This window comes from Myotis brandtii, unplaced genomic scaffold, assembly GCF_000412655.1.
Source record: "Myotis brandtii unplaced genomic scaffold, ASM41265v1 scaffold215, whole genome shotgun sequence".
In the NCBI taxonomy this organism is placed as follows: domain Eukaryota; kingdom Metazoa; phylum Chordata; class Mammalia; order Chiroptera; family Vespertilionidae; genus Myotis; species Myotis brandtii.
The window spans coordinates 3,020,875-3,039,270 of record NW_005358043.1 but is presented as its reverse complement, the minus strand read 5'-3'; the positions used below and the strand labels follow the sequence as shown (position 1 = coordinate 3,039,270).

The 18,396-nt window shown below is 36.6% G+C and overlaps 1 protein-coding gene across 1 annotated transcript in view; it reads left to right on the top strand.

The window, feature by feature from the left end:
- Nucleotides 1-18,396, top strand: part of ARMC3 (armadillo repeat containing 3) — a 92,429-nt gene that overhangs the window by 8,479 nt on the left and 65,554 nt on the right. The window contains exons 3-4 of the mRNA XM_014539386.1: nucleotides 11,691-11,808; nucleotides 16,328-16,453. Of these exons, the coding sequence (XP_014394872.1) occupies nucleotides 11,691-11,808; nucleotides 16,328-16,453 (244 nt within the window). The remainder of the gene's footprint in view (nucleotides 1-11,690; nucleotides 11,809-16,327; nucleotides 16,454-18,396) is intronic.

The window sequence follows — 18,396 nt, the reverse complement described above, 5'->3', positions numbered from 1 at the left end:
TTTTATGTACAATATCATGTCATCTGCGAATAAGGACAGTTTTACTTCTTCTTTTCCAATTTATATGCTTTTTATTTCTTCTTCTTGTCTAATCACAATGGCTAATACTTCCAGTACTATGTTGAACAGGAGTGGTGAGAGTGGGCATCCCTGTCTTGTTCCTGTTCTTAGGAGAAATGGTTTTATTATGCTTGGTGAGTATTGAATCGAAGCAACATACAATAGTAGAACCTGCTCCCTCAACTGGGCAACCAAACTCAGTTCTTTGGAAGACTGCGATGTCTCCTGGGGCTTGTTTTTCCTCAACCTTCTTCATCAACCTTAGAACTCAACCTTTAACACTCTGTCAGAGACTGCCAAAACTGCCCAGACTTTTTTCCTAGAAATGAAGCATCATAGGGACTTATTTTCCTATTTTTCTCCCTCATCACAGATAAACAAGCCATCATGAATAAGAAATATAGTATAAATTCACAAATATGCACATATATGATAATTATCAGCTTGCTCCCCTTTTTCTAAATGTTTGTTACCTTAAATCATGTTTTAAAGCAAACTAGAAGCCAAACAAATTAGCTATTTTCATTTTAACCTTTATGATTTTTAGCAATTTAAAATCTATGTAGTCTTACTGAAAGTTCATACTTCCTTCTGTATCTGTTTCTCTTTTCCTGTGTAATTGATTCCATGTGATCCGAGACCACTGATGTGGTTAACACCTTCAAAAAAAAAAGGTCTTTTATTTGCACTTAACCAGCACCATAAAAATCATTCGCTTGTCATGATTTATCTACTTTTCACTGAGTTCAACTTTGTAATTTTGTATTCTTTTAGACTTGTGCTATCCAGTAATCACTAGCCACATGTAATTATTTACATTTAAACTTATAGTAATAAAATTATGCTAATTAAAATGAACAATAATTAAAAATTCAGTTCCTCAGTCGCATTAGTTACACTTCAAGTGCTCAAGTGTCACATGAGGCTGTGACTACCGTATTAGAGACACAGATCAGCAATGCCATCGTCCAAGTTCTGTTGGACAACACTACCCTAGATAGTCTTATTTTCTTCACAGACATATAAAAGTATCCCTATAAATCGATGGCTTCTCTCATGGACTGAGCTTAAAATTCAAAGCTTAGCCAAAATGGTTCCCCTTTCTTTCATTCTTTTTGTAAATAATTGGGTTCATCATTTATTTTGTGCAGAGCGTGAAATTATAATTTCACAGCCAGCTTGTCGGTGACTGATTGTGAGTTTCTCACAGGAAAGCAGATGGGATGTGTAATTACAGCACAGTATTATTTATTTAGTTGTGTGGCATTCTGTCAGAGCTATCATTTTATTCTCAGCACCGTTTTTAATAAAAAATTACTATAATGCTGTAGGCTCTGTAGGAGAAACAAATGTCATGCCAAGTTTCTCCACTGTCTGCCAAACATTGACATTTCTCCTCCTTTGACAGCTCTGTAGTCTGTGTCTCTCACAGTCACAGTCTCCTTTTAAGCTTCTCAAGACGCCATTTCACCTTTTCCTTAATGATGACCAGAAGATGTGGCAAAATACTGAAGTGTTTTCTAAACACTTGAAGAAGGATGAAAGATACTTACCATAGTTGTTGTTTAAATGTATTTTCATGTACTCTAGTCTTTTAAGCATTGTAGGCATTCTGCGAAGATATGACATATCCATGTTCCAACATAGTATATTTATGCACAACCTTATAAAATCAGCTTTAAAAATATTAAATGTCAGAGGACTCTGAAGTGAGAGTTTTAACATGGAAGGGAAATTTGTTCTGAATGAGGGGTTGATGGAGAAGGTAACCTGCCAGAATGCTAGGGAAACTGTCTTAAGTGGTAAAGCTGATCCAAGGCTGTGATTCTCCAGGGTTTGGAGGGGGTGTAAAGGGGGGGCCTTATGTGGGTAGGATGGTAATGGTGGACTCTATCCCCACAAGAATGCACACCAAAATTTTTGCATGCAGTTTCAGTGGGCAAATGTATCCCTAGAGCAGCCCAGGGATGGTTCCATGAATCTCTGATTTAGAAACTTCTCTCCTCACATCAACAAACAATACACAGTTAAGGTACTTTAGGCCAGAATCATAAAAAAGAAGTTTCCAGAGGCACCTTACAGACATGTATTGAGTTTCCATACCCCAGACTTATTCTAGGTAATGGAGATAGAGAAATAATATAGTCCTTTGCCCGAAGAAATTAATTCATTTATTGGACAAATATTGTTCTATACCCTGGGCATATACCTGAGAACAAAACAAAGTTAAGGCCTCAAGGCAGCATCCATTCTAGTGGGGGAAATATTCAGTTAACAAATAATAATATAATGCAGGTAGTGATAAGCTCCATAAAGAAAAAGTAGAATACAGGGTGGAGAGTGATAGTATCTGCACCACTTTAAATAGGATCTACATTAGGGAAAGCCTTCCCAGTGGGGTCACATTTGAGAAAGACTTAAATGGAATGAAGGAATCTGCTATACAAATATGTGGGTGAGAGTACTCCAGCTGATCAACAATAACTAAGGATTGACTTAGTATGTTTGAGGAATGCTAAAAAAGTTGGTGTGCTTGGAGATTGCTAAGCAAAGTATTAGGAGGTGGGTCACAAAGGTGGTGGGGTGGTAGTGACAGGGCCTTTTAGACTATGTTAAGGAGGTTGGATTTTTTCCCTCTACTGTGCAAAATAGGGGATTCATTAGGAGGTTACAAGTAGAGGAGTAGCAATAACTAAGTTACATTTAAAACAAAAAAGTAAGACCATTCTAGCTACAATGTGAAAGAAGAGGGAAAACAGGAAGACCAATTTGGAGGCTATTACTAGGGCAGCTACTGTCTACTCATAGAGGCAAGGTTAGATCAATGTAAGATGTTTAGAACAGTGCCTGGCACTAGTTAAGAGCTTAATAAATGCTGTTGTTATTAATGACATCGTTGAGGGTAGTGTTCATTAGTACCCTCAGGATTAGGCTGTAACTGTGGAGAAGGTGAGAAGTGACCAGAATGAGGACATATGCTGATGGTAGATTTGACAGAATTTGCTGATGGATTGTAGGTGGGGTGTGAGAAAGAGAGGAGCTGAGATATTTCAAGGTTCTTGGACTAAGCAACTGAGTAAATTATGGTAAAATATACTAAAGTATACATGTAAAACAAAGAAACAGTGCAGTGTGCTAAGTGCTATTATATAGAAATTCAGAGGAATATAGCTGTGGGAAAGAAAAGAAAGCCCCAGGGTTTTTCACACCCAAATGGCTATGAATAAAAAACAATAGAAAATGTATCCAGAAAGATGGAGACCTTATTATTAAATGAGCCATAAACTTCTATAGTTTCAAGTATTATTTTATTACTTTAATTTTTTAGAAATGAAATAAAACTATCAAAAAGTGGTAGGTGACATCATCTCACAGATGATGGCCTTAGTGAGAACCATTTGGTGAGTCAGTGAGGGTGAAAGTCAGATAGGAACTGTTTACCTGGAGGTAAGAGTGAGAAAATGAATAAAAGTAAATAGTTCATAAGATTTTTGACAGTGAAAGGGATGACTGGATGCAAATGCAAAGAAAGCAAAAACTAGTGTTCATTCATGGTTTGAGTTTTTGAAAATTAATTTGATGAAAAGATAGAGGGACAAGGAGATTTGAGGTTTGATTAGGAGTGTTATTAAAATAATAGATCATAAATTTTAAGCAGCATAAGAATTGAAGAAATGAGAAACCAGATGAAGTGACAGTAGAGGGAGAAATGGGGAGGGGGTATCCCAATGAAACTGAAGGATAGCTGTAGTAGGAGTAGCCGAATAATGAAGCTGTATCTCTACCAAGAAATCCTTAAAGTCTGAATATGGTGGGTACTAAGAAAGCAAAGTGAGTAGGTAAAGAGAAATTGGTGGGATATCATAATAGCAGAAAACAAAGTTGAATGATAGACGAATGCTATTGAGTCAGAATTAAGTAGAGGACATAGAAGAGAATTTTCAAAAGTAATGAGAACATTTCTGCTTCTGGATAGGATGTAGTAGTGGTGGGTAGCAGTAGGGCATTTCCTCCACTATAGCAACTCAAGCTCTAAAGCTTCTGCACAACAAAAGAAACCATCAACAAATGAAGAGAACCCACTGTATGGGAGGACATATTTGCCAACAATACATCCAATAAGGTGTTAATTTCTAAAATATATAAAGAATGTACACATCTCGACACCAGGAAAACAAACAATCCAATTAAAAAATGGGCAAAGGACCTGAATAGATGCTTCTCCGAAGAGGACATACAGAAGGCCAAAAGACATGAAAAAAATGCTTAAACTCACTAACAGAGAGATGCAAATGAAAACTACAATGAGATATCACCTCACACCTGCCAGAATGGCTATGATCAATAAATCAACAAACAACAAGTGCTGGTGAGAATGTGTAGAAAAGAGAACCCAAGTACACTGCTGGTGGGAATGCAGACTGGTACAGCCACTGTGGAAAAAGTATGGAGTTTCCTCAAAAAATTAAAAATGAAACTGCTTTTTGACCCATTGATCCCACTTCTAGGAATATATCCTAAGGTCCTGAAACACCAATCAGAAAGAATATACACACCTCTATGTTCATAGCAGTGTTATTTACAATAGCTAAGATCTGGAAACAGCCCAAGTGCCCATCAGTAGATGAGTGGATAAAAAAGCTGTGGTACATCTACACCATGCAATACTATGCAGCAGTAAAAAAGAAGGAAGCCTTACTGTTTGAGACAGCATAGAGAGACCTGGAGAGTATTATGCTAAGCGAAATAAGCCAGTCAGCCAATCAGAGAAAGACAAATATCATATTACTTCACTAATATGTGGAATCTAATGAACAAAATAAACTCATGAACAAAATGGAACCAGAAGCATGAATACATGGAACAGACTGGCTGGTGCCCAAGGGGAGAGGGGTGGTGGGTGGCTGGATAAAGATGGTGAATGAAATAGCTAAAAAACATATGTGTATACCCCATGGACACGGACAATAATTTGGTAAAGGCCAAGGACGGGGAAAGGGGGGAGGGGAGAGGAGGGCAAAAGTGGGGAGGGAGACTCCTGCAATAATGTCAGCATTAATAATTTTTTTAATTAAATAAAAAGCAGTTGGATTTAAAAATATCAGAAGAGGTGTGTGTGGAAAGGCAAATTAAAAAGACTGATAATACCAAGTGTTGGTAAGGATATGGAACTCTTATTAATAAATGTTGGGAATGTAAACTGATAAAACCACTTTAGAAATCTGTTCAATAGTACCTGTGAAAGGTAAATATATATCTACCTTGTGACTCATCAATTTTATTCCTCAGAATATACCTGGGGAAATGAAGGCACATATGCACAAAAATCCATGAACAAGAATATTCATTGCAGCTTTATTTATGATAGCCTCAATCTGAAATAAAAGAAGCCAAACTGGTATATCCATACAATGGAATACCAAATAGCCATAAAAATATGACTCAATTATATGAAATGTGAATGAATCTGAGGGAAATTGTGCTAAGCTAAAGAAGGTAGATGTGAAAGAACGCCATTTATATAAAGTTTAAGAACAGGAAAAACTAAGTTATGACTTTGAAAGTAGGAACAATGGTTATCTTTCTGGGAGGGTTTTGGGGAAGGAGCTTGAGGAAATATTCAGGGGTGATAGAAATGTTTTGTAACTTGGTCAGAGAGGTATTGTATTCTGAAAGATTAAGTGAAAGAAATATCTGTCAGTACACAAAAAACAGAGTACAGTTTGCTTTTTAACCCAATCTTACTATCCTAATAAGGTTTATTTGCCATAGAGATGATTATTTAGATCAGTGGTTCCCAAACTTATTTGGCCTACCGCCCCTTTTCCAGAAAAAATATTACTCAGCCCCGGGAAATTAATTTTTTAAAAATTTTAATAGCAGTTACTCATCGCCCCCAAATGCACCTGTGGCCATCACCGCCCCCCTGGATCGCTGCATCGCCTACCAGGGGGCAGTAGCGCCCACTTTGGGAATCACTGATTTAGATCATTGATTTATTTTATTTCTATCACTTTACATTACATTTTTGGTATTTCTTTACTATGTTTTTTTTATGCTGTATTTTTTTGTATCTTCTTTTTCTGAATTGAGCAACATTCCTTTGTTAACCTTTCTTTTTGGGGAACTCCTGCTACTCAGCTGTAGCATTTAAATACATATATCTAGCCTGGCCGGTGTGGCTCAGTGGTTGAGCCTTGACCTATGAATCAGAAGGTCACAGTTTTATTCCCAGTCATGGCACATGCCCAGGTTGCTGGCTTGATTCTCATTAGGGAATGTGCAGGAGGCAGCCTATCAATGATTCTCTCTCATCATTGATGTTCCTCTCTCTCCCTGTCCTTTTCTCTCTGAAATCAATAAAACTATATATTTTTAAAGATACACATATCTAAACCGGACACATATCTAAACCTGTATTTTTATCAATGTAAAGAATGAGCAATAACAGACAACAGTCCTGTTCCCTTTACCCGAGTTTTGTTGAAAAAAACCTAGAATCTAGCTTTTCCCCCCTTTCTTATAATGTCTCATTATTACTTCAGGAATCCTTTCTTTAAAATTACATTGTGATTCACAACATCTTTATCATTGAGTTTAACTACTTATTTTATTGTCTCAATTCAACACTATTATTTTTATATTTTGTCCTCCCTAATTCTGGCTGGAGTTTTTGATATACTTGTTGAGTCTGTGAATGCCTGAACATGTCTTTTTCATGTATGAATGATCACTTAGCCAGGTATAAATTTCTAGTGTTATAATCCTTTTCCTTCTGAACATTGTTGCTTATTCTCAATATAAAGTTGGTTGAAGGGAGGGTCTAGATCATTTGCTGATACATCATCTTTCTTTATTATTCAGTGTTATTTCTGCTTTCTATTATATATTTTCTATTTAGTCAAGCTCCTGTTTTATCACTACAAATACAACATTCATTCCTATTTTAAACCTTCCTAGTATTGTTTTCCCCTTTTAAATATCCTTCCTCCTTATCTCATCCTACTCCATTTTATTCATTCTTCAAATTATATCTAAATTCTACCACCTCCATGGATCTTTCTCCATTTACCCCAATTCATAATAATTTCCCCTTCCTCATCACAACATTTATTATCTCTGCCACATGTTTTTGTACTTCCTAGAATCCTAGGATTTTATATCTGGATGAGATCTAAGAGATATAATCCAATTCCCTCACTTTTCAGATTAAAAAAGAGGTGGTCACTAAGCCACATTTGTAACCCAGAGATCCCAAGCCTCCTGGCATTTTGGGGCTATGCTTTAATACCTAAATAAAATAGTTCTCAAGCTTCAATCCCCAAATACTTACAGAAGTCCTCCCTTAACAAACCTTGCGGGTTTGCAGGTCCTCATGATCTCCTGATCAGGATTGCAGCCTGCGGCCAAGCCATTGCTGTAGGCTCTGCTAGAGGCCATTTTATCCTCACTGGTCATGCCACTGGATACCTGCAAGTGTTACAAGCCTGGAGTATATGGCCAGCTTTTACTGAAGATTTGTCTCTCCAAAAAGAGTCTAAAAGGCTTGAGAATGAACAACATGACTTTTATAACTCTTATAGCGTCTAGTACAGGGGTGGGCAACCTTTTTGTGAGTGCGTGCCAAAATCAGCAAAATCTCTGACTCAAAATTCTTCTGCGTGCCAACCCTACATTTTTGAGAACATGTTACGCCTACTTGATATCTCTTAAGGTGTACATATGTGAAGAACCTTAAAGAAATAATAAAATTCATTTGAGCGACAAAAATACAGTATATGATGATGAAAAATACATTTATTTTTTAATGTATACATGTACACTGATAGTCCGACAGAAAACTTTATGACTCTGTTTGATATTATCAGTGGGACTTTTGCTGCTGCATCACTGATGACAGAGATTTTACATCAGGTTTATATTTCGTGACCTTCAGAGATATGCACGAGCTACTACTTTCATCCGTCAGGCTACTCCTATTATGAGACTTAACAAAATTCATCACTGAGAACAAAGATTCACAAGCGTATGTGGATGAAAACATGGAGAGTAATGCTGTTGCAAAGTTTTTTAAACAGAAAAAATTTTCTGGAATGGCATTCCAAGTCCTCAATAGTTCGTTTTCGACACTTCTCTCTGGTAGTCCTGTCTCTAATCGCTTTTTTTCAATGTTTTCCAAGTCAACTCTAAGGTCAATAAATTTCTGCTTCCAAATTGAGCTACTCTGAAATTCAATCAACTGCATTTCAAAGTCAGCCATGTCTATCCATGAAAACATTTGTAAGTTTAGTTCCTCCAGTTTCATGCTGTCTGGAAACCTCATGAATTTTGCTGTCTCTTCCAGTTCTCTGAATTTCGCAAATCTTGAGAAGAACTGCTCAATAGTTGACTCGATGATGTTTAAAAACAGCTTTTGAAGGCTTTGACAGTCTGTTCTGTCATCTTTTGGGAGGTCTTTGATGTGCCTCTTGAGGTTTGGGAAATATCTAAATCTCTCACCATCCACATCCCTCTTAAAGACTTCCAGTTTCTTTTCAAAAGCCTTTATGTAACTAAACATAACATCAAGTGTCTTGCCAGTTCCTTGTAATTTAACATTTAAGTCATTCAAATGTTCACAAAAATTGTAAATGGAAGATTATAAGAGAGGGTTTCACGTGCCAGCAACAGTTACTGGCATGCCATGTTTGGCATGCGTGCCAGGGGTTGCCCACCCCTGTTCTACTATAAAGTCAGACATACACAAACGAAAGCTTAATTTGGATGTTAGATAACGCTGCCCTAAAATCCAATAGCCATTCCCCCTCCAAGGAGAATTCTTATCCCAGCAATGTCCTAGGTCTTCGCTCACTGCTATCTTCTCTGTCTTCTTCATTCTTCCAACTTCACACAATTGTTTCCTTATTCAGACTAATCTATCTCTCCATTCTCTACCTATAACTGAACATCGGTTTTTGTTATCCTAAAACACAATAAGCTATCCAGTAAGAACCAGCTAAAGCTTTGAAATTCATATTTTTCAAAATATATTTTTATTGATTTCAAAGAGGAAAGGAGAGGGAGAGAGAGATAGAAACATCAATGATAAGAGAATCATTGATTGGCTGCCTCCTGCATGACCCCTACTGGGGATCGAGCCCACAACCTGGGCTTGTGCCCTTGACTAGAATCAAACCTGGAGCCCTTCAGTCCACAGGCCAATGCTCTATCCACTGAGCCAAACTGGCTAGGGCACAATTATTTTTATTAGTATGTCATTTGTTTTATTTTTATGGCATTATTTAATAAGAATGTTTTTTATATTCATGGCATCATACATAGAAAGGTCACCCCAAAGCTGAGCTTAATTTTTAAAAATACTGTTCCAGCCCAGCAGGTTTGGCTCAGTGGATAGGGTCCTGGGTTCAATTCTGGTCAAGGGCACATACCTCAGTTGCAGGCTCGATCCCTGGCCCTAGTCGGGGCCCATGTGGGAGGTAACCAATCGAGACAGAGAAACATCAATGTGTCTCTCTCACATCGATATTTCTCTCTATCTCTCCCCCTCCCTCCCTTCCACTTTCTTTAAAAATCAATGAAAAAATATCCTCTGGTGAGGATTAACACACAAAAAAAGAGATTATTTTAAAAAATACTCTTCCATATTTACTTAGAGTATTTTATGGTTTTTGTGCCCTATGGTTACATGTTTGCACCATTTGGAATGGATCCTGATTTGAGGCTTTGGCTCTGTGGGGAAAGTGAAAATTTCCTCCTCTATTACTTTAGTTCTTCCATCCTCAACAGGAGACAGATTGACAAGAGAAAATAAAACTTAATTTTCTGTGCACAGGAGCTCCACATACATGAGAAAGTTAGAGACCCCACATACATGACAGGTTCAAAGACAGAAAAGGAAAACAGGGTATAAATGACATTCTGAGTTAGGGATGAGGTAAGGCCCCTGGGGCTCCAGAGGGGAAGAAGGTCTCAGCAGGACGATAAGAAGAGCAGAGGGTCAGTAATTAGGTTTGCCCTGCCCTCTAGGTGGGTCATAAAAAGTTATTTCTGGTAATAATTCTTTTTATGGGCAAGGTCCCTGATTAAATTCTTTTGGATAGTTGAGAGGACAGGAGGCAGAAGTTTCAAACATAACATCAAGTGTCTTGCCAGTTCCTTGTAATTTAACATTTAAGTCATTCAAATGTTCACAAAAATTGTAAATGGAAGATTATAAGAGAGGGTTTCACGTGCCAGCAACAGTTACTGGCATGCCATGTTTGGCATGCGTGCCAGGGGTTGCCCACCCCTGTTCTACTATAAAGTCAGACATACACAAACGAAAGCTTAATTTGGATGTTAGATAACGCTGCCCTAAAATCCAATAGCCATTCCCCCTCCAAGGAGAATTCTTATCCCAGCAATGTCCTAGGTCTTCGCTCACTGCTATCTTCTCTGTCTTCTTCATTCTTCCAACTTCACACAATTGTTTCCTTATTCAGACTAATCTATCTCTCCATTCTCTACCTATAACTGAACATCGGTTTTTGTTATCCTAAAACACAATAAGCTATCCAGTAAGAACCAGCTAAAGCTTTGAAATTCATATTTTTCAAAATATATTTTTATTGATTTCAAAGAGGAAAGGAGAGGGAGAGAGAGATAGAAACATCAATGATAAGAGAATCATTGATTGGCTGCCTCCTGCATGACCCCTACTGGGGATCGAGCCCACAACCTGGGCTTGTGCCCTTGACTAGAATCAAACCTGGAACCTTTCAGTCCGCAGGCTGACACTCTATTCACTGAGCCAAACCAACTAGGGCTTTTTTTTCTTTAACATAAGCAGAACTCCCTCCTCCACCAGTCTCTGGAAATGAATAGAAATTGTGTAATAATTTATTTTCTCCTTGACAAAGGAAGTCCATAGGTGTCATGAGTTTGTTATTGTTCATTTCAGCTGCACATGAATTCTCATGACTCTCAAGATCACAGCAGGATATAGGTCTTCTTACAGTCCTATACTTTTTCTTTATTCTATATTACCATTTCCTCTGTCCCAGACTTTTTCCAATTTTACATTTTTAATATGTTGTTTTCTACTGCTTTTCCATTATAATAGCTGCTTTCCCAGAAAGAGTGCAGTACGGAAAGCAGGTACAGATTATTGAGACCGTCAGGGCATCTAATATATACAGGTACTCAAGGATTCTTGTGTATTGATTAAGAATTATACTATCATATGCTATTTAATGAGCATCTATTATGTGCTAATGTGCTCAGTGCAGTATATAGATGATCTAATTCTCTCCTTAATTATTTTGCCCATTACACAGAAAGGGAAACTGAAATTTTAGTGGCTTAAGTAACTTTTTTGATTCCACATAGCTAAATTGAGAGACTAAGTCTTCCAGATTCCAAAATGCTTTGCTTTTTCCACCATACACCAGGTATTCCAAAGCTGTCAGTGTGGGTAGCTGTCTCTGTATTAGGGACGCTTTTTAAGTAAAAATGTTACAATGCATTTCCTGAGCAGTGACCACATCCTTTTTGTAAGATTGTGTTCTATTTAAGTCTCAAGACACCATTCATTTTTTATGTGCTCTTCAAAGCTCAAATGTGAACCTGATATTTCTTTCTCTGCATTTCAGTTTGATCCATTAACAATTGAAAGCAAAAAAGTAGCAACTGTGGTGCTAATGCTTAATTCTCCAGAAGAAGAAATTTTGGCCAAAGCATGTGAAGCCATTTATAAATTTGCTTTAAAAGGTTTGAAATTTTTTTTTTACTTTGTCTTTCTATGTCATTAGATGCTTAAAATATTTACTACATAAGGGGCACTTTTCTCCCCAGTCTTTAACTTACTTCCTGTCAGATGAATTCTTTCAGACAACCAGATATCATTTATCGCATTACCTGAAAATAATGTATCTCCCTAAGTGCCTAACTTAATCTTAAGGAGTAATGTTTTTCACTGGGTAGAAGAGTCATTTTGAAGACTTTATTGTTTAAAAAATTGTAAATGACACAGGAGCTGAAAGAGCTCCCAGTGGTCAAAGCCAAACAATTTGAGCAACAAAATAAAGTAGTATTGGATTATAACCCAAAGTAGAACATAAATATCCATGAGTATACTGCAATGCATAAATGATTGAGTAAGTTTATAAATGGAAGAGAAAAGATAAACCTCCCAAGTGGAAGAATTCTGAATAACTTATGTAGATACTATGCCCTCAAGGAGGCAAAATGTAACTTCTTTAGGTGTGGGCTGTGCCTAGTGACTTCTTTCCAAAGAATACAGTAAGGAAATAGGGAACAAATAATAAGTTTATAGTTAGAAACCTGACAAAACTACTTCAGTCAGGTGATCAAAATCAACATCAACAGTGGTAAGTCATGTTGATAATCTTGTCAATAAGTCAAGTGCCCTTGACACAATGTAATGAAAATGGCACTTTACTTCTGTGATATTTTCCCCCAAAACCTATAACCCCAGTCTAATTATTATTTAAAAAGAATAAAATTCCCACTCAGGGACATTCTACAAATATGTAGCCAGAAATCCTGGGTAACTCTCACAGCCAAGGGTATGTGATAAGAAATCTCATGGGGGAATCCTAGATAAGATCCTGGAACAGAGAAAGAATATTAGGCTAAAACTAAGGAAATCTGAACAAACTATTGCTTTTAGTTAATCATAATAACATCAATAATGGCTCAAATTGTATCAAATGTACCAAAATTAGTGTAAAATATTAATAACAGAGGAAACTTGGTGTGGGATATGTGGGAACTCCCTGTATTATCTTTGCAATTTTTCTGTGAAAGTAAAACTATTGTAAAAAATAAAGTTTATTAAAACATTGTAAATATTTCAAATATAATTCTATTGAGATATTTATTCATTGAGGATTTATAAACATAAAAGATGATTATACTTTAACTCATTCCAATGGTGATGAAATTAGATTTTTATTATACTGTATAACATTTTAATTGTGACTATTTGAAGAGTTTAGTGTATATCTAACAAGATCTGTTAAACTAAGGAGCAACCTGATTTTAAAGAAATGATTAAACATTGGTTGAGGACTTTTATGATAGAACAAAACAATATTCATTTAGCAAATGGTAAAATACTCGTCTCGTTATGTCACTCTTGTCATCATTGGGAATCCAGACAAAATTCAGAGTGGTTCTGGAAGGTATAGTTTATGAACAGGTTATATAGAATACTGGGTCAATTTCATGGAGACATTGGATTATGCATCTATGGTAGCATAAGTCCCATTTCAGCCTTATAGAGTCATCATAAGTCACCTGGCTGTCCTATGTACCTAATTATATATCATCTTTTATATGACATGAGATAAATAAATAGGTAGGCATGTATTTTATGTTTAATCAATATAGAAGTTATTGTAACTCTGGTGTTTTATACTAGCAGTATTTTCTGAAATAGTTTTTAAGATAAATGATGGGACTTTGCCTTCTGACCAAGATGGAGTAAGGGGCCAGATTTACCCTCTAACCAAAACAACCAATAAAATAGACAAAATATATAAAGTAGCAGTTGGCAAAACATTGACTATTTATTAGGCAACGAAGGACAGTGACCATTGAGAGACAGAAAACAAAGGAAAGAAGTGCTATGACTGCCTGAGCTTACTGATTTCAGAGTTTCCAAAGTACAGCACAAGAAGGGGTAGCCTGTGCAGAGCCTATTGGACTCTCTGAATTGAGAAGACAGACCTGAGAGTCCAGGGGACAGAGGCAGCAAGAGTTTTCGGGATAGAGTTAACTGAGAGAGAACTCTGGAGATCTGTAAAGCAGCCCAGTCAGGTATTGAGCTGAGTACTGATCAGCATGTACATATGAGAGAACTACTTGAAGTCAGACAAAGAATCCCTCAGGATTAGTGGCAACAGTGCCTGGTGCTCACACAGGGCCAGAAATAGTGCTTGTCCTCATAGCCAGACCAAAAACCTCAGGATGCACGGACCATTGTGCAGAATACAGTGTCTTGGTAGTTAGAAATAATTAACCCTAGATTGAGCACTGTTCTGAAAGATCTAAAGGGTTCAAATTGTTTCCAGATAACTGTGTCCCAGAACAAATTTCTAGAATACAAAAATATCCATTACCCAAGTAGGTAAAATGCACAATGTCTGGCATCCAATAAAAAAATTACCAGGCATGAAAAAGAAGCAGGAAAATATAGCTCATAATGAGGATATAAATCAATATGTGAATCAAAAGTAAACCAATATATGTGTGACTAGAATCTCTAAAAGAGGTAAAGGACAGAAAAAAAATTGAAGAAATGATAGTCAGAAATACCCCCAATGTGATGAAAACTCCAAACCCACAGATCCAAGAAGCTCACCAAAACTCAATCACTGGGGTGTACACCTGAAAATAATATAATAAGGTATGTCAACTGTGATTAGAAATAAAAAACCAATCACAATGACTATGAAGAAAACGACACCAACTTACATTATAATCAAGTTGCTTGAAATCAGTGATAAAGAGAAAATCTTAAAAGCAGTTCATTGAGGGCAGACCCACACTGCTAACTATGGTTCAGTAGGTAGGTAGTTTAGACAAAAGCAAAATGTTGCCACATAAAAATATGGATCTATACAAAGAATAAAAGTAGAGTACTAGAAATAGTAACATTTAAGATATTTTTCTTATTATTGAAATCACTTAAAAAGCAAGTTGGTTATTTTAAACAAAAATAAGAGTCATATATTGTGGTCTGAAACATATGAATAAGATATATGACAACAACAGCACCAAGGTAGAAATGGGAAAATGGAAGTATACTATGATAAGGTTCTTGGATTATCACTTGAAAGTAGACTGTCATAGGATGTATACTACAAATGCTAATACAAACAGTAAAATAACAGAACAAAAATATATCAAATAAGCTAATGAAGGAAATGAAATGGGATCATAAGAAATATTCAGTTTATACAAAGAAGGGAAAAAGAAAACAAAGAATAATGGGGCATATAAAAACAAATGACAAGATGGCAGATTTAAACCTAACTCTATCAAAAATGAAATTAAATGTAAAATGGTCTAAGTACTTCAATTAATAGGGAGAGAGTGTTATCTTGGATAAAAAGCAAGACCAAACTACATGCCACCATCAAGTACTGCACTTAGAATATAATAACACAAATTATTTGAAAGTAAAAGGATGAAAAAAATCCTATGATAACACCAAACAAAAGAAAGATGGAGTAGCTTTATTAATATCATAAAAGTAGACAGAAAAGATAGTATAGAGGTAAAGAAAGTCATTTTATAATAATAAAGGAATCAATTAATCAAGAGGCTATGAAAAATCCTAAACAGTCATTACTTAATGTCACATCTTTAAAATACATGGAACTAGAAATTCAAGGAGAAATAGATAGTCACAATTGTAGCTGGGATTTTGATGCCCACCCCCCAGTTAATGAAAAACAAACAAACAAGTAAATAGTAAATCATTAAAAGACTAAAAGATTGAACCAGCAATATTAATTAATTTAACCTAATTGATAGTTATAGAGCACTCCAAAAATAGCAGGATATACATTCTTCTCAAGTGCATAGAGAACATTTTTCAAATAGACCATATTCTGGGCCATAAACAAGCCTTAATCGATTAAAAAGAATTCTAATGATAAAAAATATGTCATGCCACAATAGAATTATATTAAAAATCAATAGCACAAAGAACTCGAGACCATCATGCAATAGAAAATAAATAACATATTCCTGTGAATGTTAATTAATTTTATAACTAACTAAGCAATTATTCAATTAATTATGTCATCACGTGACTGGCACTGTGCTAGGCACTGAGTGAGGATATGAGGGAATAGAACAGAAAGGGTATCTGTCCTTGTGGAAAGTTAAGTTATAGTGGAGTAGGCAAACAATGCAGAGAGGCCAGCAAGTGGCATGAAGAAAATAAAGCAGGAGAAAGAGAGAGAAGGAAGACTTGGAGGTGGTAACATCAGACAGATAGTGGAAGGAGACCTCTCAGGAGGCGCAGGGTGAGCTGAGAATGGAATGACAAGAGGAAGCCAGCTTCGTAAACATGGGGGGAGGGAGAGCAGCAGACGCCCAGGATACCTGTGCTCTAAAGCTGAGTCGGCAGAAAGACATCTGGAGGCAGAGGAACGGGGAAGGCAGATGGCAAATAAGGAATTGGAATAACACAAAGAAGTTTTGGTGAAATTGATGGTAGCCATGTATTATTTTATTTTACCTGTAATGTCAGGTGAGGAAAATAAAACAACACTCCTTGAATTGGGAGCAGTGGAACCTTTAACTAAACTGCTCACCCATGAAGACAAAATTGTAAGAAGAAATGCCACTATGATATTTGGAATCATGGCTTCTAATAGTAAGTAGAGACTTTTTAAAATAAGTAATCTCATAAATGCCTTGTAAATTTAATGTTAAGGGATTTATTTTAATTTTATTTAAACTAACTTTAATGTTAACCAAAAAAGTTAAGTATGATGTATCAAATGTATGATTTCATATTTTAAGGGACATTTTTAAAATATAAAAATATGTGCAAATGCTCTCCAAGTTGGTGATGTTCCAGACTTACTAGTTAGGAGAGCAATCATTGTCTTTTAAAATTGACAATTTAAATCATTGTCTTTTAAAATTTTTAAATTTAGTTTTTTTTCTTGAGTTCGTATAATGTAATTTGTTTGCCTATATGTAAGTTACTCTTCATATGTATTTCATAGTGAAGGAGACTCAGGGTAAAGAGTTTTGATACATTTATTCTTGGAAGCCACAAACTATATTTTGCCAAAAATAAATTCAGACATGCATTTACATCAGATTTATTATTTTTTTGAATATTTTCATATATGTAATAGGATGGAGCAATAATATTAGTTAAAATATGCTGTTATGTTTATTAGAATATCAGTTTGACCAAAATCATGCTAATAAAGGCAGTCCCTGACTAATGAACAGGATAGGTTCTCATTTGTAAGTCATTTTCATGCTATAATGGTAGGTTTCTGAGTTAGCCAACAAAAGCGTTGTAATTTGTAATAAAAAATTATATTCTTGGTGGAGACTGAATTCTAACATGAACCTCAGGCTGCTAGGAATGAACATGTCTCTATCATAGTACTTGGCTAAAGCTACCAGACTTTCTCACTGTATCATACTTTCCCCCAACGTCCTGCCCCCCTCTCCCTCACTTTCCCTGGACCCTGTGGGAGGCAGTGGGGTCTCCTTATTCTGTGGTGTCCAGCAGGACCATGGCCTTAGTGTCTTCAGAGACAGTTATGAGTGGAGGCTGGGGAGGGACGGGGGAAGAAAGCTTTGTCCGGCATCCGTGCATTTACCATCTCAGCTGCAGAGACTACACCAGCAGCACCTGTGTGGGGGAAAGAAGCCGGATTCCATTGGGAATTTTAGTGGAGGGGGTTCTGGCAGCAACTGCAGGAGTTCCAAATGGTGGCTATGCTGGGGCTCTGGGAGTATTACTGGGGATGACAGCAGGATGAGGACAGTCGTGAGGGAGTAGGTGTTCCACCAACTTGGATTATGATAACATTAGTCAACACTTAACGTAGTACTTACCAGGCATTATTGTATGTACTGTTTATGTTATTAAATCACTAACGAGGTTGGTGCTATTATTTTTTCCTTTACAGCTGAGGCAGCTGAGGCACAGAGACGTTAAATAAAGTAGTAATCATTTATATTGTGGGGACTTCACACATTTATCTCAAGGGTTGCTATATTGAATGTGCTGTGTTGAATGTATTTATAGCCAAAAAAAAAAAAAAAGGAAAACTAAAATTTTTCTTATGTTTTTATTCTGTTTACACACCACAGAATTTGAGAACCAAAGGTGCTTTGTAACACTTCTTGTACAACTCCTCATTTTAAAAATAAGAATTATCCCTAAAGGATTAGGTTCCTGGCCCAAAGTCATGCAGGTGGCTATTAACAGAACTAAGATTAGTTCTAGAATTGGAACTTTACCCTCTGACTCATAGTTTAGCAGACGTTCTATTCACCAAATCTTTTATGACCCTTAACATTAGCGTGAATGCTAAGTCAGGCTCTCCTTCTAAATGATATTGGGGGAGAATGCATCTCATTTGGAAAGGAGAATTATCATTTCTTGTTTATACTTATACTAGAGGCCCAGTGCACAAAAATTTGTGCACTGGGGGAGGGGGGGTCCCTCAGCCCGGCCTGTGCCCTCTTGCAGTCTGGGACCCCTCAGGAGATAACGACCTGCTGGCTTAGGCCTGCTCCCAGGTGGCAGAGGGCAGGCCCAATCCCTAGGTGCAGCCCCTGGTC